The sequence below is a fragment of the Taurulus bubalis genome (assembly GCF_910589615.1).
Source record: "Taurulus bubalis genome assembly, chromosome: 13".
NCBI lineage: Eukaryota > Metazoa > Chordata > Actinopteri > Perciformes > Cottidae > Taurulus > Taurulus bubalis.
This window is the reverse complement of record NC_136601.1, coordinates 10186740-10211641: the sequence shown is the minus strand read 5'-3', so window position 1 is coordinate 10211641 and position 24902 is coordinate 10186740. Positions and strand designations below refer to the sequence as shown.

Below are 24902 nucleotides of genomic sequence, written 5' to 3'. Positions count from 1 at the left end.
GTAAGACCCATCCTCTCATTGTTGGAGTCGCTTCCCAGTACAACAGCGGTCATCGACCCAGAGGAGGACGCACCATGTCGGCGGTGATGATCACGCGAAAGGTGCGAAAATGGGAGAAGCTTCCGGGGAAAAACACTTTCTGCTGCGACGGACGGGTGATGATGGCCCGGCAGAAGGGAGTCTTCTACCTGACCCTGTTTCTCATCGTCGGGACCTGCTCCCTCTTCTTCGCTTTCGAGTAAGTTCATCCCTCCTATAATGGCATTATGGATTATGATTTGCTCCAGAAAGTGCACTGTGAGCCTCCTGTGCCTCTTTTCCCAATCACCACATTCTTAGTATTTCTATAGTAGATGGCTGTAGTGAGTAACCTGATGCAACTTTAAAGCTGTAACCGTCAATAAATCAATAGGTTGATTGATAGAAATCAGTTGAAAGCAATTTCGATAATAGGTTTTTGGGAAAGAATATCAAAATTCTCTGATTACAGCGTTACAAATGTGAATATTTTCTGGTTTTCTTTGTCCTACAAACAACATAAATACAAAGTAAACAAAATATCTTTGGTAGTTTGGACCAAATACAACAAGACGTCGCATGGGGCTCATATTTTCATTATAAAGTGATCCGTCAATTATTTTCCTGATTAAATCATTTTGTCAATTAAATTAAATCTCCTTTCCCAAAACACAAGGTGTTGCATTGGACATCTTTGTTTTATCCAAATATATTCAGGTCATACATTTGCTGAGTTTGAACTAGAATATATTTGGTATTTTTGTATGAAACAAACAATGAAAGTCTCATCTCAATCTTTTCTGTTTATTTTTAAGTGAGTATTGGACATTTTTAAGCTTCTAAAATGTCCTTAAATGCAATGTGACTTGTTGGATCAGTGTCTTATTGTGCAGTCTGCTTCGCTCTAAGCTTATCTGGTACATGGAGCACCGGTTCCACCAGGTGAGCTACCTGAGTGCCCCATACCTTCATTTGTAACAAGCTACTTTCTGTCTTGATAAGCTCCCGGAGACACTGTGGCTCCATTTTGCTCAAAATCCAGTCCGTGACAGAGCGAAGGTTTATGATCGACCACATACTCCGGTGTTAAATATTTAATACCCCCATAGCTCTTCAGCTGTTCCACTGGTTTAAGTAAGGAAAGCTGCGTATTTTTTTTGTTTTTGTTGTCTCTGCATTTCTGTCTCGAACCGCCACTCGCATAAACCCAGTGGACTCATTAGCAGTACGTGAACACTGGCTCGGATGTAGCTTGTGAACCCAAGTCGTCAGCTGAGCCTGTTTTTCAAGTGCAGAACATGAGTTTAAATGATGATTTTAGATTACATTTTATTTTCTGTCTTTGTCCCCCTTGTTTCCTCATTCTTCTGTGTTTTAACTGACAAATCAGGAACAATGATTGAGCATAAAATCCTGCTCAGTAACACAGTAACCCTTATCGACTGTGCCAATGCACAACAGGCCAAATGGATTTGCAGCATATAAGAGAAGAGAAGCAGCTTCGCTGGTATAGATGCCGGCCCATCCCATCTCTATCTGCTCGGCACTTAAATGGCCTCCTGCTTCCCTTTGAGTCCGGCCGAAAGAGCTGTTGTCTGGCTTGGAGCAGAGAGAAAGAGAGAGAGATGATACTTTCACACTGAGCATCCAAAGACCAGAGGAGGCGTTGCGGTGACTAATGGCTGGAGGGTTGTTAGCATGAAATGTTCATATTACAATTGAGCATCCTTATCTCTCACATGGGGGCTGGATATTAACGCAGAGATTCGGCCCACACAACAAGGGGGTAATTTTCCAACTCGCCATTACACAGCGTATTGATACATATCTGAATTAAACCTCTGACAGAGTAATAGCCCTCTGCACAAGACTCTGAGGTTTAACGCAGTCACAAACTGCCCATTCGCATCTATGCTTAATAGAAGCGATGCAACTATAAGTCAAGTGGAATATCCTTGCATAGCGTTAGCGTCTTTATTCTCTGATTCAATAGATTAATCGTTTTCTTTTTAATAGTGAAAATTGCCCATTATGATTTCTTAGGTGATATATTCATATTACTTGTTTCTTTTCAGAGCAGTTGTCTAAAACCCCAAGATATTCATCATAAATATATGACAAAGAAGCAGTGAATGTTTGGCATTTTTAGAAATAACTATCTTAATAACTATTAAATGGTTTGCCATGAAATTTGGTCCAGACCTTCGTGCGCCAGTTCAGAATGAATTTTAATCACTTTGCTGATCCCCGAACCTTTCATCTAGCGCCACCATCAGATCCAAATTGTTATTTGGTACTACTTCCGTTTCTGGCTAAACACCTGCAAACCTAATGCCGTTCCCATCAGCTGTTCTTTGATGTTTCACTCATATTGTGCTAAAGATGAGTGAAACAATCCGTCATAAATGGACTAATAACAGCCCCAGCTAATATGAGTTATGATATCATTACTGTTCCAAAACACTGCAGACGTCATAATTGATTAAAAAAAAAATCTATTTGTAAAAAGGCTTAGCATTGATTTGAAACGCTATGAGTGTCGTGCATGCAGGGCTCTGCATTGTTCTCAGCTAATTTGGAGAAAGAAAGCTTTTTGTGTGGGTTAATTCTGGTGCATTTAGCTGTAGTTCATCATTCTGACATTGCGTCCTCTCTTTGTAGCGTAGTTTCCTTGTTTTGGAGGATTTGCCCCTCACATGATGGCTTTAAAGTTGCCCTGTGAGCTGCAGAGAGGGCAGTGTCCTGGCGTGGGTTTGGCTCACGTCCAACACCAACCGAGCAGACATCTCACTTTTATCACCAGCCATCGGCACCCTGTGCTGGAAGACCTCTCTGTGCTTTAATTTGTGCTAAATTGCGGAAACGAGTAGCCAAATACACAAATAGAAAGACCCATTAGGAACAACTAAACAAATTATTTAGGGAAGATGTGGGCTTACTCTGTTGGTTTTCTGTCCATTTAATATCCACTGATCTCTTTTTAAAAAGGGATTTGACATTATACAGCATAGACAAAAAGGAAATATAAGTAAAAGACATCCTCACTGGTTTGTATGTTTATGTAAACGTGGTACGTGTGCATGCACGCATATGTGCATGTTGATCCTCACCTATGGCGCTTGGATGAAGGAGCAAGAAACTGGAACACAAGGACAGTGTGTCATCTGTCTGTCCACCCCAGGACGCTGAGCTATGTTGCCAGGGAAGCATATGTGCATGTAATGAGACAGTCTTTCTCTTTGCCTATGCATTTGTACTCCATCTACATCCGTATGTTACGCTCAGTGTGTCCGGCTGACCACCCGTCAGCTTCATAAAACGTTAAGCTGCATCAAGAGTAGTGCAGAGCGAGCGGCTGCAGTCAGAGGAGATCTTGTAACCGACCCCTGAGACTCCCTCAGCATCTAACCCCACCCTGTCTCCCTGTTAGCCAATCAGAAAACAGTTGTCAGCCCTTGCTAAGTGAGCAATAGCATGATTTACGCCCTATTCAGAGTACATGCACCATTTTCAGTAACAGGGATCTACAGGCTTTGTTTGCTGGATGCTCCGGCAGGATGAGAGGATGGCTTTTCTGTGGAGGGCGAAGCGATAGTTTTGTTCACATCCTGTGCAATAAATGCACGTTTCCTCACTTTGTCTTCATCTATTTGGCTTGAAATAGATGCTCTTCGAGAGGCAATATACAGAGATGGCTGCATCTTTAATCACGCTGTTAAATCACCATTATTGTTTTTAATATGGCTAAAATGAAATCATCAGCTTTATCATTATTCTTCATTTCACTTGGTGAATAGTCTATGATGCAACATCTGTAATCCTGGCTTTAATCCTGGTGAAAGGACCTTGATCCTGGCTCTCATAGTCATCTCTCTCATATGCTATATTTTGTGTTGCATAACAAGGGAGACTGATTTAAACTGGACAATAGATTGCACCTTCTTAAACTTTAGTGTAGTCTCTTTTTTTTATTTCCCTATATTGGATGAGGATTTTAAAGGAAACATTCCTCATCCAATATTTGTGGTACAATGAGAGCCTCCTCGTGTTTTGCCATTGGATTCAAGTCACAGAACTAAACGTTACATTTTCTGAAAAGAAAGAAATACCTAAAAAGATATTTCCAGATTTTAATTTTTAATTTTAATTTTTGATTTTTAATTTTAATTAAAGGTCGAGGTGAAGCTTTTTCTAAGTACTTTATATACAGTTTGATAGTTTAGCCCAATGGTTTCCAACCAAGGGCTCGACCCCCGCCAAAAGGTCAGAAGATAAATCTGAAGGCCCTCCCAGCCGCAACCCAATTTGCGTTGTGCTCGCCACAGGGTTCAGAGCACATCTGTCGAGGTCTTTGTTTGAGGAAGTCAGATGGTGGAGCTTTTCAAAAGGTCTAGAGAAGGACTACGTCATTTCGTTGTCGCGATGATGCATCCGGCCAGTGCCAGGAAGCATCTGATGTTAACCAGTAATGACATCTCTCAGAGCTCAAAGCGACATTTGTCAGTTCTGGCTTCCTGGTTTGGAAATACAGAACAATACAAGTGCAGTGGTTGGTCAGTACATACCAAATACAGTACAGTGATCGAAAAGACCGTGAGGATCCTGAAAATATCTTCAAAACAGGGGGGTAAAGGTTGTTAAACAACCTCACCACATATGTATTCTTCAGAAAAAGGATACTAGGCTCTGCGACTCAAATGTAATTTTCAATGGACAAACTAGAGAGGTACGACCTCTACTCAGAATATTTAAGTCGGGTAATAGAGTAGTTTACTTACTGTTTTGAGGAAATGGAGGGAGGCAAGCTTTTGTGCCCTAGAAACAGGCCGAGTCAGTCTACAGATGTTTATGTGACAGAGGGCTGGTACTGAGGCCTACTGGGCATCTGCCTGCTCAGCAAGTGCATAATTATCTGTACTACTATGATTCATTCAGATCTACTACAGCTTACAACTGTTAAGTATTAATAAAGGAAGGGCTTGAAATGTTCAACAAAGGTAAAATACTATGATTCCCTGAGGTGTGACACAGTGATGTATTAATCCTGACAGTGGTTTTATTGCTGAGAAGTTGAGCTGATTTTAATTCAGTGATCCTTACCTACTCTCATCTTTGAGCTTGTGTCGTACTGAGTTAAGAGGAGAAATCCTCGGGTTTAAAGTCTGCAGTAGACTCACCCTAATGCACGCACGCACACACACGAAAGTGAACTTTGCTCTTTCTATGCAGAATCCGCAGTACTGTATTTCCCTATCTCATCTATTATATAACACTATTAATGTGATTATTGTAATTTATGACCAGCTGATTGCAGGTTTTTTAGCTAATGTCCCATTATTAATTTATACAACATATATGTTCCCTGTACATAAACATCAGTGCCTGATGGATACTCCTTTAATGATTATTTGATTTGGTTGTGTTGTGCTAGTAGCAGCTAATGTAGCTTCTCGTAGGCGACAGATCTGATGAGCTCTCTTCTTTATAAGATGCGTTCCAAATCAGATACTTTTTGTTTACACTTCTAGTACGTACAGTAGTGGCCTTTACAAAAAAAATACATATTAGGAAATACTACTTGTTTATGCTCTTTCAGAGGCTGAGTCGAGGCGACTTATCTTCCGCTGTGCTGAGGATTGTGGGTCAGAATAACCAGAAAAGCATGCTGGCTTCCATACTACTAAATGTTACAGACTGCAGTAGGTCATCCTGGTATTTTTCGGCATTCTGCATTTGAACTATACGTATATTCTACGTGTTTCTGGTATGGTAAGGTACTATGGTAGTTTGGGTATTTGATCACTCTCTTTGTCTTCAACCCCAACCAACGCTGATTCAGGTGACAACACTTGAGGCAATTTATCAGATTTCGCACAGCTCCCCCACAATTTTCTTTTCTTCACATATGCAGCAGTTCTCCCCATTGCCTGCAGACATACTTTGATGGATTCCCCTTGAACATCAAGTAGCATTTTAATGTTGTAGCTGGGGCACTGGGAAATGTACTTCGTTACTTTCTACCACATGAACTACTTTATTGTCAGCCCCAAAGCGGCAGGAAGAGAGGGAATGTCTAAAGTCGCATTGCAAGTCTGATTGATTGCCTCACTGATGAAAACATTTTCCCCACATGGACACAGAGCCTGATTGATTAAATCCAGTTTTTTCTTCTTCTGCTGCCTCCGTGGAGACTGATGAACAAACCGCGTCACGGCGCCAACCTGCTCCTCAACGGCAGAGAAAACGGTCACGTCCAGGAAGGACGTGGGGAGCTTAATGGCAAGCGATGATTGAGTGTGCCTCCGAACCTACCAGTCATCATTACGGGAATTACACTTCATCGGCAGACTTCCTCTCCTCAGTCTGAATCCTCTGGCTGCTCCCTGCTTGAACAAATGGGCCAAACATACTTCACAAGCCTGGTCCAGTGGAAATGTCTATTGATTTGATTTCTGCCCCTAGTTTCCATTAATGTGAAAAGGGCACTGCAAGATGTGCGTGTGCGCGTGTGAGTGTGGTCATCAGTCCACAGGTATGCTGATGTACCTGAAAGGGTGTGTCTAGCTATAGGAACAGGTGCGACTAAACGGCCGGACTTTGTTCTATGGCATGTTAGGCTGATGGACAATTGTTCATTCAGCTACATTCCTTTCCTTTTACATTTTCTTTCAGCTGTGTGTGTGTGTGTGTGGTGACAATTAATGAAATGCCACCCAGAGAAGATGAAGACAATGTCATGGGTGGCACTGTAAATGATGAAGGAAATGATTGTCGGGGTCCAAAGCTCAAAGATAATCTGTATAAAAATGATATCAAATGAAGGAAAGTAACAACTCTCTTTTAAGGAGGTTGAAACAACTTGTCATTTAATTGAATCAGCAGCTCCTATTATGTAAGATGTGCGGTAATTGAGTATTTAAGTATTTGGACAAATTTGGGTTGTCGGCAATGTGCTCCAGCAGATTTTAATTACAATTTTAGTAATGAGTCTGATAAAACATAACCACAAATAATCACACAGTAATAAAAACATCCTCATGCAGTTCTGCTGCTTTCAAGTAGTTTTAATTTAGAATAATGTATAGGTCATACTCATTTATGTAACTGTATCTGCAATGTTTTGGCTGATATGTGATACAGATAAATGGCTGCTGTCCATATGGGATATTATGTTCCACGCAACTGCACATTGTGTACACATGTTGTGCATAAAAGTCCTTTAAAACTCTTTCTTCATTTTTTAATCTGCTGATTATTTTCTTGAGTAATCGGTACATCCTTTGGTCTGTAAAATTGTGAATATTGTTCACAATTACTTGTTTTGTCTAAATGTTCAATTTGTTGGGGTTTATGGGATTTTTCCTTGAAAAATAACTTTAGCTGCAGATTTATGTTTTGTCGATCCACTAATTGATTAATTGAAGATTCGTTTCAGCTCTACTTATACAGTATATGAATAATTTACTTAAACAAAAAGGTGTGTGTGTGCGTGTGTCTGTGGCATGGCATGCAGTACAAAAGTTAGTCTTGTAGAGGATATGGCACAATACCTTGCTATCCTGTAGCGCAACATTAGTGTTGCATTATGAATATATGATCCCGGCCACTTGGGAGGGAGATGAGGCCCGCACAGTTTAACTATTAATAACTTCATGCAAAAGCCTTTGCTGCTCTGCCGCAGCACTTTGCACTGCAGCTCACATCTGTCAACGCTCTGAGCAGCAAGCCCTGCTGCCTCTGATCTCGATGGCCATGCCAAACTGAGTTGTGTTAATGTTTCTCCGCTCTTCCTCCAGAAGGTGAGGGGACGTGTGGCATTGCCTTGTTTATTCCCGGTCGAGACTTCTGCACGGTCCTGAGAAAGGGCAGCTCACGCGGTTCATGACCTCCTGCTCAGAACATCACTTGAGAGTATGTGCGATGTCGTGTCATGCCCTCTCTGCACATGCTCGTTCTGAGAGGGCTCTCCCACTTCTGTTAGGGATCTGCAGTTGTATGCAATACTTGAAATCAGAGTATTTATTTTGGTCTGAGATTTTAAGGCTGGCAATCAAGGATTCAATTTATTGTTGCAATTATTGTTCAGTCGGAAATATTTGAACATCTTAAAATCATATTTCCCCAAATCCAATCTTCAATGAACAGTCCAACATTTAATGTGTTGGCAACAATGACACACAACAAAGCAGCATATGTTCTCATTGGAGAAGCTGGAACCAGAAAAGAAAAAAACGATTGATCAGTTATGGAAGTGATGACAAAGCAAGACACAGAAGTGTTATACTATAATAAACCCAGACAGAGTAACTGCAGAAGGAAACTGTGGTTCAACAGCTTATCACTTGATGGAAAAAAAACCCTGCTTTCCCCTCTTCACCTTTCTGAGAACGTTGACCTGCTTTTAGACTGGTTCTTTATCTTATTTCTATCTTACTTTTCCTACAGATGTCCGTACCTGGCAGTCCATCTGTCTCCTGCCATCCCATTCTTTGCTGCCCTGCTCTTCCTCTTCGTCGTTGCCATGTTGTTGAGGACCAGCTTCAGTGACCCTGGGGTGCTGCCGCGGGCTCTTGCAGAGGAAGCCACATTCATCGAGATGGAAATTGGTTAGTTGGTCAGCGTACCTATAAGCACTTAATTTCTGAAGCACCTAAGCACTCCTGTGCCCAATATTCCTCCTCAAAATATTTCTGTGATATTAAATATTCTTTACTGAATAGGTCTAATCAAAATAAGTAAAAACATCTCGGCATGTATATCACCCAACCTTTTTCCTGCTGATCCTTGCCCACTTCAAATTAGTCCGAAGAGCACAGGGAAAAAAACTCAAATACTTATGTGAAATAACAATAACTAGTCAAACTTTGTCAGAAAACAGTGGGTACATGTAGAATCTCATCACTCGTAGTAAGAAGAACATTTACAAAATAAGAGTTTGGCCTTTAAGGATCCCCTTCTCATGTGTTCCACACATTTAACCCTCACTGTGGTAGGATCACATTCTGCGTTGCGTCAGTGCTTTGAGGAAGCCGTATCTTAAAGCTGTGATATTCAATATTATTATAATTGCAATCTATCAAAAGACTATGTAAAATTAGGTGGAATGGGGTTGCTTCCTGCAGAGAATTATGATCTGTATCTCCAATGAGTTTGAGCTTATTGTTTAGCCGTCAGACTGCAACTTCACTATTTTGTGTCGCTCTCATCGTGTTTTTGTTTTAAGTGTACACTCACGGCTGTGTACTGTACACCTGCCCAACATCAGACATCAAACCGCAGACAGACACAGTTAGAGACTAGCTGGTGAACATGTTGGAGTCCAAAAAAGTAAGTTGGAGTCCAAAAAACTGAGCTAAATAACAACGAATATTAGACTTGCATTAATCAGGTGGTTTAGAAACACTATAATGTTGCTCCGTAACTGCTGGATGTGTAAACACGCAACTGCTAACAAGTTTGCCACATCATCTCGAAAGGTGAGATGTCATTGTTGTTACTTGTTTTCAATGCCTTGTTATTGCAGGTATTTAAGGAAACATTCAAATCCATGACATTACTTATGGCTCCACCATTATATCAAATGGAATATTTGTCATTCTGCATGAAATATTTTGTTAATTTAAAGAATTAGAAATATACAAAGGTTGTGTGAATCTGAAGAATGTTAGTTAGCACAACATGTGATAATACCAATTTGTTGCTGTTAATGGAAGAAAAGCCCAGTAGCATCCTTAATGCATCTCCTTCAGTAATAATGCTCAGATCCACTACAGATTGTTGCCAGGTTTGAAGTAGCATGTGGTCTCCAATCTTGTGTGATTGCAGTCCAGCTCCTCACCTTGAAGTGTGCATAATGCACAATCGGTACTGATAATGCCACAAGGCACGAACCCCTTATCTACCTCCATTCAAATGTCCCGTCAACAGCAGGACAAACGATTATTACAGTTCATGTGCTGTTACGTTACCATCATCCTGTTCTTTTTTGGATAAAATGACTTCATAGTTAGGTGGAAGTAGCTGAAGTGAAAGTATTTTGGAGGCATAAATACTTCAGTGTAGAAGCTAGCTAAGCAGTGAGCAGACCGCCTCAGTCCTGTTGGTTTATTTATGTTTGTTATTCTTTATGTTGCTGAAGGTTGGGTGTGCTCACCTGTGAACGTAGAGCTCAGTCTAACACACATTCATTACAAGGGATCCTGTTGTCTCATTACTCAAAACAAACTATAGGCTGTATCGGAAAACGACAACAAAGCCTTTGAAAAACAAAAAATAAACCAGCCTTGTTATTTTAGGTGAATTTATGTCCACTCTTTGGCTCTGTCCAGATTTCTTTTTTTTTATATCTGGAGGAATAAGCACTTATTCTGCAATAATCCTGCAACAGCCCTGTCTGCCTCCTCCCTGCACAGTTGCCCCCTCCGTCCCCGTCTGCCTGTGTGGCTGTTCAATGTTCACTCTTTGCCTCTGTTAAAGATTCACAGTGTCCTTCAGCCATCACTCGTGCTCTCTCACTCCAGTCGAGAGGCACGGGTGGAGCCTGGTCTCCTGACAGAGGAGGGCTGTAAAAGCAAGGCTGAGGCAGGCGGTCCTCTGAGAATGGGTTCGCTGGCAGCCGGCGCTTCTCATCATTGTGTGACTCATGCAGCTCACAGGATGACAGTGGCTCTCTGCTCTAACCGGCTGTGATGACCTGTACAGCTCCTGCATGTAGTTCATATGAGGAGATCTCTTTTTGGAATTGCGTATGTAAATAGAGCTGCAACTATCTTTATTGATCAATATTGACTTTTTCTACTGATCGTCAAGTCTTTTGATTATCATCATCTCAAGTTCCCAGAGAACCAGCCAACCCAAGATAGTTTTTTAAGAAGATTTAGGGAAGCGGTCAAATACAGAAAAGTGAGAGTAAACTAAAATGCTATATCTGTGTGCAAGTACAGGCACCTAATGACAACTTCCTTTTTGGCAAAATGTTTTACATTCCACAAAACACAAGAAATCCATCACTTAAATGCGTCACATTACAATGTGAAGAAGATGCACTGAAGCAGCCTAAATTAAGCACTTGTTTTTATCAACTTCCATCCCACACTTGTAGCTCTCATACAGTATGTTTTTGAATGTGTTTGGGTAGCTGTTTGCTGTTATGGGCGTGGGCGAGCTAACAGATAGCAGCAAGGCGAGAGAGCAGGTTTGGATCTCATTCTGAGGCTGAGGCCGGCATGTTGATGAAGCCGCCGCTGCCTCGATGCTCTGTCCCCTCAGCCTGTTAGCCACGATTCCCAAGGGGGAATGCTAATAGGAGGAGAGGCATCCTCTTGGAATATCTAATGCCACTAGCAGACAGAGCTTTGCTACCCAAGGGAGTGGCATCATTCCCCGTGAGCGATGACTCATTTAATTTATTTTGCCGGTTTATCCTGAAAGCCACTAATCCTACATCCAGTAGGATCATAATACAGAGTCGTTTACGCTGTCAGATAAAATACATTTTAGAATCTTTACGTCTGTAGATGTATTAGGGATGCTTTTGATTCCAGCTTGTAAGCGTGGTTGTTTCACTGATTTATCGATGCAGGAACTGTTTTGTTTTACATAATGGAGAATGTGCATTCACAGCATTACATTTCCACAAATACTACATTTCTTATATTAATGTTTCTCCAGAAAGTCAAATGAGCATGGTTGCTATTTTCTATTAGCTCCACATTCACGCCTTCCTAATGCAGCATGTTAATGGTAGATTTCTCCTCAACAGTTATTCTCTTGGGAGATTCCCGCCAGCAGCCCTCTGGTCGTTAGCCAGCCTCTCCACCAGCTCGGCTCCTGTCGTGCTACACAATCTGAAAGATCGGAATTGCCAAGAAAATTGAATGTGTGATCATTTAATTTTCTGCAGGAACAAAACCAAAAAAAAAAGTAAAATTTACGTCAGTGTTAGGAAGGTTATTTGAAGCCCAAAAAGAGCAGGATATTGTGTTGCAAATACATACTATGAGCCGCTCAGCAGTGATTACACATAAATCCACCATCATCAATACTGTGTCGAGCCAATGATGTCATTCACTGACACCCTCAAGGTTCAGCCGACAAGATTTACGTGCTATTTTTGTTCTTGTCCTTGTCACTGAATCTCACATTTCTCACTGCCTATTTAAGACCTGTACATTCTCCGCTTATAATGTTAATTATTTGTGATTGACGACATGGTGTGTTGGGCTATTAGATCGCGATTCAATTACACCTTTTACAATAAATCATGAAGTGATCAAGATTGCCAACGCCGACTAATGACGGTGTTTGTGTTTCCACAGAGGCAGCCAATGGGAACGTCCCCGCAGGGCAGCGACCCCCACCTCGAATCCGCAATGTTCAGATCAACAACCAGATCGTCAAGCTCAAGTACTGCTACACCTGCAAGATCTTCCGACCACCTCGAGCATCTCACTGCAGCATCTGTGACAACTGCGTTGGTAAGAAATGTCGTCAGGCTTCACAAAGTGAGAAGACGGCTCATTGAAATCGGTTCATCTCAGTTCTTCATAAATAGAGGATGATTTGTGGGAGAAAATAGCATGCTGCTGCGATGAATATTACTGAAGCATCGATCTTAATTACCTCTGCATTCATTTGTCACAATAATGAAAACATTTAGAAACCCTAGCTTTATAAATAAATGTTGGACTAAGCAGACATGGTGCAAAAGTTTTAGAAAACTGAATCAGATGAGCCAAAAACTTCACAAGGAATGTTTTTTTTATGGACTATGCTTTGAATTTTGAAGGTGGTTTGAACTGTGTGTGTGTGTGTGGCTGTGTGTGTTGCTGTGTCATCTCTCAGCCCTGGAAGGATAGCAGTGATTTGGCTTCTGAAGATTTAGGAATGCGTCTGAAGGGAGTGTAGACTCATAGGCAATGGGAGAGGAGACAGTGGAGGCTCAGTGAGGGAATAAGCGCTCAGTCATTGTGAACACTGGTTCATCTGTGTCCACCTGCTGTAGAAACACACACACACACACACACACACACACACACACACACACACACACACACACACACACACACACACACACACACACACACACACACACACACACAGTAGCATGCCTCAATCCCTCTTTTACTGTAGTCATATCTTTTCCTCCTCAACCTGACATTGTTTATAGCGGTTAAAGTCTTACACAGGATTTGCAGCATAATAACAAACCGCCAAACTGCTTCACAAATTATATATGTTTATACCCGGAGCCTTCTCTGGTTAATATATTAGCAGATGTCTGACATACCATATAGCTTTTAAGTATTTGGACACTTGATTAAGCTTTGTATGCAGCACACTGGAGTTAAAATAAAACGATCACATGGAGTAAAGTGCTCAACTGGCTCCAGACCTCTGAATTACTGTACACATCAGATTATATTTTTTCAAATGGACAAAAAATGAATTTTGTTTCATTAGAAAGCCAGTGCTTTCAGCTTTAATTCGAGGGTATCGACATCCATATTGAGTGAACAGCGTAGAGGATTATTGTCCTGCTGCACTCTACATCTATCTATAAATCAAGCTAAAAAACTGGGGTGTGCGACTATTTCTGGTATACAAATGCTGTGTCTCAATTGGGATACTTCTGTTAGTACACTTCCATGTTGTACCATATGTACTTACTTGGGTAGTGAGTGAATTTAAATTCCTTCTAAAAACCAGGCGGAGCATTAGCACCAAGATTTGGTTGTGATTGTCGTCAAAGTATTTGCCAGCTTGTTTTTTACTTGACACTTAAAATTAAATAAACGTGTACGCAATTTTACTTTTACTTGTTTGCGTGAGCCTCGTTTTCTGCGAGGTGGTAAATACACCGCCATCTCAGCAACTTTTGGTGCGCCCTCCTTTTTCCGCAACGTAGCCAATATTTTGAACATTGAGTATGAGAAGTGGCCAGCATTCCACACTCAACTCTTTCACACTTATGTGCACGCTATCTGGGTCCTCATAGGGACCTGCATGCACACAAAATAATAAGTGTAAGTGCAGAAGGAAGCTAATTGAGAGACTGCAAAAGAGTCTTCAGTCCCGCCTGCAGCTTTGTGAGGCCGCACTAAATGCTAACGTCGTCATGCTAACATGCTCCCAATACGATGCTGATGTTTAGTAGGAATAATGTTCACGTTAGAATGTTAAAATGTGTTAAGCTGCACCAAAGCCATTTGATTTTCAGTCAAAGTTCTGGATTCATTGACATGTTGACCTGATGGTAATGCTAAATGAAAAGTCTAGAGATCACCAGAGTTTGTAGGATTCTTCTTCTGGAGACAATAATGGTCTGTACAAAGTTACAGGGCAATCGATTGATTAGCTTTGATATTTCAGTGCGAATGAAAGTAGTGGACCAACCAACTGACAGATGCTGCCTTTCCTATCGATCTATGTTCCTGGCGTGGCTAAAACAATCTTAGGACAACTATATAAAAAGGTTCCTTAAGTGATTCCTACACTGTTTACCAAGTATTTATGTTTACAGCCAGAGTCAGCACTGAATCTTCTCTACTCTGGAGATAAAAAAACAATCCATTTAATTTGACCGTATATCTACGAGCTGCTTCACGTCTCGCATTTCTGCCTCAAAGTTTACTACATCGGGGGAGTGCAGCAGACACTGCATTCCCTTCTGTCAGTTTGACCCTGCCCTGCTTTCATCTGGCTCGCCTCCAAATTATAGAAGAGGAAAAGCAAAGAGGAAGTGATCACTATATTTAGACTGCATGTTTTAGAAGTAGACGCACAAAGCTGTTTTCGACTAAAATACTGGTGTATTTTTAACACTTGTCTGAATTCCAAAAGTGTCTGTTTTCTATGAAACTTGTGTGGTTCAATTGCCATGTTTATGTGGTGACCTTCTTCTAATTTTCACAGACCGTTTTGATCACCACTGTCCATGGGTGGGGAACTGTGTGGGCAAGAGGAACTACCGATACTTCTACATGTTCACCCTGTCGCTCTCCCTGCTCACGATTTACATCTTCACCTTCGACATCGTCCATGTGGTGATGCGTGAGTATCTACATGATTAGATAAAAGAATGTGAAAAAACCAGAAGGATGACCTGTGACACAAGCGCACCAGCAGCTTGTAGCCTAGCGCAAGCAAATGCATGCACATGTGCTGAAACTATGACCTAATTCAGACCCGGCTTTTCCTGTAGCGTGACATGACACGCAACAGCAACTGACAGCTTGACATTATTCCTCTTTCACCTTCATCCTCCTGCTTCCTTGTTCTACCCAACGCAGACAGAGACAAGGAAACGGTGTCTTCCTAGTCAGGATAATTAGCTCTGGGCTTGTTGTCTTAGTACTGGAGTAATTGTCTTTTCAGTATAAAAAGAAAAGGGGTAGTGGGATTTTTAGGAAGTCTTTTCTCTAACTTCTCTCTGTGTTGCTCTGTTCACAGGTTCAGTGGATAATGGCTTTTTGAACACTTTGAAGGAAACCCCTGGAACATATCCTTTAAAGCTCTGGCCCCAGTATACTCCACAAAAAACAGCCGCTGTGTGGGCGATGTTTGTCCGAGTTCCAAAAATAGAAACTGAAAAACATACTTTTCAAGTCTCACACCCTGACTATGACCGTTCCCTGCACCTCTCCCCGCACAATGATTCTCAAATAATAGCTTAGCATCTGTAACCCGGCACAGCAAGCACATCAAGCCTGGATTTCTTAACTAGTCCTTTTCCAAGAGCAAAAGTGTAAAGATGGGATAAAACAAAGTGTTTATCTGCTACAGCAAAAGCTCCAGCCATTAGCATGTCCAGCTAATGGTACATAGTTACACTAGTAACCAAGTGTCACGAAAGCCATGGAGTGGATCACTTCTTCACCTCTGTGTGAAAGCCAGTCCTGAATGTTATACGACTTTAAAACATCTCTTGTAACTGAAAGAGAAAAAAAACTATTAAAATATGAGCATCTATGTAAGCTATGCAGCTAAACCGTCATGTTAGAACAAATTATTGTAATTTTTCATCATACTCATAATAATCTAAATACTTGAACTCACTCGCTCTACCCTGCGATGAAAGGACAACGCTGTTTCTTTATTGTCTTCCTCTCTGGTGAGGGTGCTGGCTTTGTGCCTGGTAAATGTAGCTTAAGCCTCAATTATTTAGCACAAGAACATGTTTGTAGCCATCAAGTGCACATTTTAGACCCTTTTTTACAAGATTTTAGTTTTTCTAACAAATCAGCTGGACACATTAAAAAGTCAACAAGAGACGACTTTGTCAACCAACTCATTGCGCTAGTTAGCTTAGTTAACTTGCTAGCAACAGCATAATCTGGATAGACATGAAAAGCTGATTTTGTCGCTAATGCCACAATTACTGTGGATCAAGCACATTATCCAAAGTAACCAAGGGGCCTTATGATCAGTTGAAAGTAATTTTACATTGTATTGTTGAACTGAAGTTAATTATTTTTGCTCAGTAAAAAGGGTAAAAACATCTGGCTTTTCACCCGTAGGCTTTGGTTCCTTTCACTGACTGTCACTGGCTTTAATCATGTTGCATAATTGTCTGCAGTTCTGCTGTCCCTTGCTATCCACTGTTTAATCAGTGAATCGCGTGTCAGGCAGAAAACATCTGTTGCTGTTTTCTTAACTGGATTCCACTGTGCTGGAGGTCCTGGTGTGTTTCTTCACTCTGTGGTCAGTAGTGGGACTGACCGGCTTCCACACCTACCTGATCTCCCTCAACCAGACCACCAATGAGGATGTAAGTGCATCCTACTGCATGACTATTGCTGTCACATTTTCTGTTTGTTTTAGATTTGAATCTCCCTGTGAGGCACAGTGCTGCACTTTGCATCTAGTTTCTTTAGGTATCACGCGGTCTTTATGCAAATGAACCGTGACTTGTAAACACGAGGACCAATAGGATAACTCGTAACTCATTCTTTGGTTCCTTTTTAGTTTTCTTTGATTCTTTGATTATCAATGTACTGCATTCCAGTTGCATGACATTTCTAAATCATGCACTTTTATCGGCTGTATTTGTCTTGGTCTTCCCAATGAAAAACACTTATAGTGAACTTAATATGCTGAGTTAGTTGAGGTCCCACCGCAAGTGAACTTTCATTTTCGTTTTTGTCACAATTTTATGAACAATTCATATACATGCAACCCTCTTGACCAGGCCACCGAGCTGATTGCGTATTGCATCTGAACCGACAAAATTCTTTTACCAGAAGAAGAATAACGTGTGCACTTAATTTGTTTACCGACAACACAAACAGTTTTGCTTGGTAGCTAACAACTATACATGCAAAGAGACGCATTACACCTTTTCAAGATCTGGCTGGAAGCACTGAAATGCTTCTTGTTTGCATTTTTTTTTTTTTTTAATCTGCTGAAACAAAGGAGGCTTAAGGGAGAACTGAAATCCAAATATTCAGACAATTTTGCTACTCACCTGATTCAGCACCATTATTTTTATATCAAACATGATGTCAGATAAAAAAAGAGTGCAGATATCGCTCGTTCTCACATATTCAAGAGTTTGTATAAGACTTGAATTTTGATCATTATAATCGTTGACGTGATGGTCATAATGAAGATACAAGTACAGTTTATTAATTTAATATGTGTGTGTAAATGTTGTGCTCAGGCAGCCTGGCGTCATGTGACTGGAAAGACAAACACACATCTCCGAGGTATAAACACTAGAATGTCTAAGACTACAGAGCTGTTTCCTTGACAACAGCTCAGCCTCTTTCAGCATCGAAGGGCGGCGGGCTGGTAAACTGTAGCTTGTTAAACAAAAGCTAGTACATTGTAAACTACAGTAAATCAAATACAGAACGTGTTAAAAGAAAACAGATTGTGGAAAAACAAGATCATAATGAAAACTCTTTTATAACTGCAGTTAAAACAGAAACACACAGCATGTCACATTTGTTTGTTGTTCCTTTTTTATTTTTTATTAAGACTTCACAGAAAGGATCACATGGAGGGACTGACCACTGCATTTCAAAATGTATCTTGTCCTATTTTTAGAGACCAAATGTGTCCAATACAACAGCACCACTTTTCTGAGTCTGAGCCATATGACAAATTGGTTTCTGCTTGGACTCCTCTGCTCAACCTGCCGACGTCGTCTAATGATCTAAAAATATGCATGAAAAAGCTGCTATAAAAGAAGAGCTTAATAAAAAATGATAGAACTGAGCTGAAATAAGAACAAAACAGACGAGCTGCTTTCTGACTAGCTACATTTAGAAGACGCTTGTGAGGCTAAATGAGGAAAAGAAGTATTGATTGCTTGATCACATTAATGTTGAGTCATTATTGAACACACGCACACACACACACACACACACACACACACACACACACACACACACACACACACACACACACACACACACACACACACACACACACACACACACACACACACACAGGTTGATGTGAAGCAGAAAATGAGTGGTGGTAGTGCAGGTGGATGACTCCACGGAGGGAGTAATTTATGTTGTGTGTGTGTATACTAGCGTGAGCAGTTTGTGTACTTTTGCAGGCTTTGTTAGCTCTGCTCTGACTGCAGAGACTCTGATGAGAAGCAGGGAGCAGCAGTTATGGTGTTGTTTGGCGGTTCTAGATGGCTGGAAGCAAGAGAGTGCACTCGTACTTTGTTGTAATGATTAATTTATAATTCCCTTTTTTCTTTCCTATGGGAAAGCTGGCCTCATTTTTTTTTTTCTTCATTTAAGCCGTGATAAAGCTCTGCAATGTGCACCTACAGTACAGTGTAATGGTGCTCCAGGAGATGAAACAATGGCCGGCCGCTTCGATATCTGTGATTGGCCTAATAATAGATGCATCGATACCTGCAGGGGCTGGGCATGCTCCCAGAGATGCTGCTTTGGCAGAAAGGTGGGGGGAGAGGGGGTGTGTGGGTGTGTGTGTGGGTGGGGGGAGAGGGTGTGTGTGTGTGTGTGTGTGTGTGTGAGAGAGAGAGGAGAAAAAAAGAAGGGGGAAGATGGAAATGGTGGAATAAGGGCCAACAAAAGAAGACACCTATAGCGTTGTAGCTGCTCTGGTCGCTCCCATAGGATACCACATGCTCTGTCAACTGTTTCTGGGAAGAAGAAAAAAATACGCTTTTTTCTTTGACTCGCCGGAGGTTTAGTCGGTATAAATGTATCAATCTACTTTTTCTTCTTCTGCATGTTGTTGTTTTTTTTTTTTTATGCGATCAACTTCACATTTAAAATTGGTAATGGCGTTTTTCACATCAACGGTAATACAGTATAACAAAACAATCAAATTATTAAACCGTAAAACAGCAGTAACCCTGCTTCAAATCAAATTTGTTTACTTGATAAAATGATACGGTTGTATTTGCATCTTTACTACAGGGATTAGTGTCTATTGTATTATCTATTATTCTGTTTGTTAGGGTCCTTCTACATATGTTCTTTAAAAACAAGGCTCAGGAGGTAGAGCAGTCGACCTAATTTGTTTTCAGAAGGTCTGTTTCTTATTCCTGACCCCCGCAGTCGACATGTCAAAGTGTCCTTGGGCAAGAGACTGAATCCTAAATGTATCTGTAAGTGTAATTGTTCAGCATTGAGTAGCCTCCACCACCAGGTTATGAATGTGTGTGTGAATGGATTAATGCTGGCTTGTGTTATAAAGCGCTGTGCTCGCTATGATTTGAAAACATGCAGAAGAAGTTGACATGTATTTTTAGCCCTAAGTGGTGTCTGCAAGTATTCTTTAGGGCAGCCTTTTGTACTGTAACCTGCGAGTCTGTGAGTGAAAATCACAAAGTTATCAAAGATACAAGTTATGTCGGGCTGAATTTTGTTTACATGTGTATACAATGATGCACAAGACGTCTGAAATATTTTCCTTTTGATGTTATTGTGTAGTCATGCAGCATGACGTCCTGGGTTTGCATATTTCACTCACTGTAAACATTATATAGATATGAAACAAGCCAATACAGAATGTATATCATACAGTCAGTGTGGGATAAGGGGATTGGTTTGGGGTGTTAAAGTGTGCCTCCTGTTACACATGCAGTACAATGTAGAATTACTTAATTTAGTGCTCGAGGAATCCTTTGTATGAATTCTCCGATTTTTAAATGAATTTTTCAAGTTATTGTCTTCTTGCTGTGGTGCATAAAGTTCCCATTGAACTAGGAATCATTAGATCCATGACGAGATCCTTTTTAGTAGGTCAAAGCCAAGCCTGTGGGAATAACATCTAAAAAAGGAACTATGCTTTTGAATAAGGTATAAGCACGGGGACAATCGGAGGATGTGTTTTGGGAAGGTTTGCTGCTCATGTGATGAGTGTTGTGCACATTTCGTTTTTTGCCCAGATTAAAGGATCCTGGTCGGGAAAGAACAGAATCCAGAACCCGTACAGTCACAAGAACATCATCAAGAACTGCTGCGAGGTGCTCTGTGGGCCAACGTTCCCCAGGTAGCTCCCTCGGATCAAGTACTGACCTAAACAGAATCAGAAATCTTTCTAGTTTAATTTATTGTCATGTTGTCTGTATTAGGTTTGTGTTGTCTTCCTATTGTCATCAATGAGCTTTATAGCAGTACCTGTGATAGAATAAACTTTTAGATTTGTCCCCCATCCTGCACTTTGTCCTGACGAATAACGAGCAGGATGCAGTTAGTGACTGATCGCCTTGTCTCGCTCTCCAGCGTCTTGGACAGAAGAGGACTGATGCAGGACGAATCACCTGCTTCTTCTACGTCTGCTGAACCCTCCTCTTCCAGCAGCAGCAACCCAGTGTCGCAAACCACGGTGAGAACACACACACACACACACACACACACACACACACACACACACACACACACACACACACACACACACACACACAGCCTTGAGGTCCATTAACAAAATGTTAGTTTGTTATATTTTCTGCTCATAGATCACTAGCAGTGTTTGCGCTTCTTTTTCATATAAAATGTAAAAGCTATAGATAATAATACTTTAATTTCATGAGGCACTTTTCTGAATACTCAAAGACGCTTTACATAGGACAGAGGCAAACGGGGAAAAAACTGGAGAAGCTGCAACAGAAAAAGTCATGTAGTGGAGGGTAGGTAAAGTCTATCCTGTACTTGACCGGGAGCCAGTGGAGGTTGCGTAGGACCGGGGTGATATGTTCATAGGGGCAGGTGATGACTTGCAGCTGATAGTTTACTGTCACCATATTGGGTCCCAAGTTCCAGCCCACTCTCAAACAGACGTCAGAAATAGTTTGAAGTAATTAAGAGGTATTTGATTGAGCCACTTGTTGTTGTTTTACTGCCACTACGATCATTTTAGAAACATCCACTGACTATTTTCTCATTCTTATGTTCCACTGATTTTATTTCCTGCCTGTGGTTTGCATGTATTCATTCCTGTGATGCTTGGTTGCAGCTCAGTTTGTCAGTATCTGTCTCTCCTCCGCCTACAGAAAACCACAGCTCCACTCATCCAAAACGAGCACACACCTGACGATGCCAAGCCGAGCATCGCTGCTTCGGCAGAGAAGAGCGACTCCCCCAGAGAGGAAGTCCCTCCTGCTCCAAATGTCCCGCCCCTGGCTTCACCCGAGACTGATGCAGAAGCATCCCTCACCAAGGACAAGGCCCAGTAGCTGCATGAGGGTGGCTTTCGCCGTAGCCACTCCCCAAGTATGCTGCCTGGTCAGGAACTAAAACATTAATAATCAGTGTGTGATTACTGTGCAGGTGACTCAGTTATTCTCTGACACCCACCTTACATTCAACCAGAAGAGCAGAGCTTCTGCGGCAGCTCCTCCCATTCCGTCCTCTCCTCACCAGTAGCTGCAGAGCTGTTTGATTGACACCTACTCCTGCAGGAGGAGGAGTGATTTAATGGAAAGTCAGCAGCTTCCTCTCTGTCTCCTGAACACTGCATGGAAAAGACACGCAGGGGGAGAAGCTGCTGGAAGAACTGCAGAGAAAAGAAACTCTCCAAGCGTATGATATCCCCACAGGTGGGTTGCTCTGACAAAACTGATTTAAAATTGCATAATGACATTTATTGTAAGAGACCAGTTCAAATATATTCCTTGCAAGCGTCTGGCAAAGACAATATTACTTCTGGACATGTATAAAACTTCATACATACAGTTACTTTTCTGTTGTGTGCACATTACATGCCCTATGCAAACCATGAGAAGGCTGGACAAGCAGATTTTTGATGTGTGGAGAGAAGGGATGAGTCTTTGAGATCACATGATGTCCATGCAGGGGGACGACATGCAAATCCTTAGCTGAAAAATCCTAAAGGCTCCTTCCAGGCAAGTCAAAATCTACCTTGTATTCTGATGTTGCTGCATTCAGTACTGTTGTTACTTACGTGCATCTATTTTTAAAGTGATCCAAACCAACGCCTGTCCTTCCATTTTTATATAACAAGGCTGTATAATGACGTCGGCGCTCTGAAACAGATGAAATTGCTTGACATGCAGTTAAAGCCTTGTATCCAGGAGATGCTCAGCCAGAGATCCAGTGAGTGAGAGAAAAGGCCTGACTTCTCATGGTAGTAGACACTGGTAGTGACAGTGCCTTATCACAACAGTTGCACCATCAAAGGCAACTGAGGTCGGCCATCAGAGAAGCCCTTGAGATCCGTTCTAATCACTGGTACAGTCTTAAATGAGAAATGCAAAGTAGTACAGTGTTTCCCAACCTGGGGGTAGCAAGATGCATCTCAGGGGTCACAAGATGATCCAAGGAATACTTCAACATTTGGGGAAATGTCTAGTTTATTTGCTTTCTTCCAGGGAATTGGATGAGAAGATCGATACCTCTTTCATGTCTGTATAGTAAATATGAAGCTACAGCTAGGAGATGGTTAGCTTAGCTAAGCATTAAGACTGGAAACGGCAGCTCTAAAGCCCACTAATTAATATGCTGAATCAAATTTGATTGTCTTGACCTTTTTTGTACAGATTGAACAAAAGAATTAGTGAGCTTTAGAGTTGCTGGTAGATGTATGTTTTAACTTAAGACAGATCGAGGCTAGCTTTCCCCCCTGTTTCCAGTCTTTATGCTAAGCTAACCAGCCGCTCGCTGTAGCCTCATATTTAGCGTACAGAGAGCGCATAAGAATCGTATCGATCTACTCATCTAACTTCAAGAAATCAAGTATTTCTTTTACCAGGATAGTCATAATACAGATACATATAATACTAAAACATTGTGTGTATTTTCTTATGAAATACTGTGAATATTTCTCAAGAATAAAAAAGAAACTACTATCAATACAATTAAAATTACTCTGGTTGAACTGGTCACAGTATGAAATAGCTTGGTTTTAAGGGTTCACAGGTCTGAACGGTTGGGAACCACTGACTTAAACCTTGTGAAGCAAAAACTAAGTAAAGCCATTGTTGAATTGTACATAGTTTTAGAAGGGAAAGATGTACTGAAAACAGTGTTGCAGTGGGGCTGGTGTTCATTATGCTGCCTGTGAGCTTGAGCACTTCCTCCTGCGAATCACATCAGAGCTGATCTTCCTCTGAGTCCTCCCTCTTCCTGCCATCTTCTGCCCCCTTCCTTGATAAGAACATATTTTTACTCTTCTCTTATTTCTTGCATCTTTGAAGTTTGTGGCAGGCTCGTTATCTGCAAGAATAAAGCCAAGCCAGAGAAATCTTTTCTTTTCACCCATCTGTGCATTTCATGTGGCTGGAGACTTTATTTGGTTTTGGTCAAAGATTGCTCGAGGGGCAGCATCCACAGAAAGGAAAGAGGGAGAGAGAAAGTGAAGCTAATTCTTAGTATTTAAATGATGTTAGCTGATAGTGAGGGTTTGTAATAGTGATTGTGTTGTATGCAAGACGGTGTTTGTGAAATATACTTGTGTAGAAGTTCTAGAGCGTCAACAGCTTTGTATCAGACTCTGAAATCTGACCGAGATTATTTATTATGAAGACACAATTAAAGTCGAGACGCATCTTCTCCTATGGGGTTAAAGACAAAGAGTGGGAAATGCAATTGAGGCTGCTTGATTGTTTTCATTGTACCATAATATTGGAGCAGTTTAAACTTTAAAGAGATTCAACACTTTGAAAGATGAATCTAGGCCAGTTTTATTAATTATTGGTTCATCTGTGGATGATTTTCTTGATTTGTTTGGTCTCTATGATGTCAGAAGATATTGAACATTTATCATATCGGATTTTATATAAGTTAGTAATTTGTCCAAAACCCCCAAATAGTTAATTCATTATCAGAAAATATATACATACGAAAAGTTGGAACTAGCACTTTCTCAGCATTTTTGCTTAAAAGAAATTGCTGGCAATTAATTTTTTGTCCGTCGACCAATTGACTAATAGTTTCAGCTCGAGATTTATCTCTACAGTCGGATAAAAACAGGAGAGATAACTGACACAACTCTGTTGGAAGAAGCTTTAAGTGTGTGGCAGTATTGTTTCCGTGAAGTAAAAAAGAATATTTGTTTGGAAAACATAACATAAAGAAGTACTAAACCAAGACCAGTTTTTAAAGCTGAACTTAGTGGATGAACTTTCTTTGTAGAAAGTATTTGAAGACTGTGTGTTTGATAGCTGTCACCGAGAAGCAAGAATGTATGTGAATGATATTCAATAAAAGAAGGGATGGGAGATTTTAAAAGGGACGGTATACGTTTGAGCTCTAAAGGTTTTGCAGACTTAAGATCCGAGCTGATCTCTTGTACGTCTGATTCCTGTGGTAAAATGCCATGCCGAGGTCAGATCTGAATGCTCTGATCAACCTATTACATTGCATTATGTATACAGATACAGTACTATACCATTGATGGAACTCTTAATTTATGATCACATTGTTAAGTAT

The 24902-nt window shown here is 41.0% G+C and overlaps 1 protein-coding gene across 1 annotated transcript; it reads left to right on the top strand.

The window, feature by feature from the left end:
* Window positions 1–74: 74 nt before the first annotated feature.
* zdhhc9 (zDHHC palmitoyltransferase 9) lies at window positions 75–21688 on the top strand (the record flags this gene model as incomplete). Its single annotated transcript, XM_079228610.1, has 9 exons — window positions 75–238; window positions 8464–8624; window positions 12336–12494; window positions 14932–15069; window positions 15469–15541; window positions 16684–16786; window positions 20402–20505; window positions 20739–20841; window positions 21506–21688. The coding sequence occupies 9 exons, from the start codon at window positions 75–77 to the stop codon at window positions 21686–21688; spliced, it is 1188 nt and encodes a 395-aa protein (XP_079084736.1).
* Between the last annotated feature and the right edge of the window lie 3214 nt (window positions 21689–24902).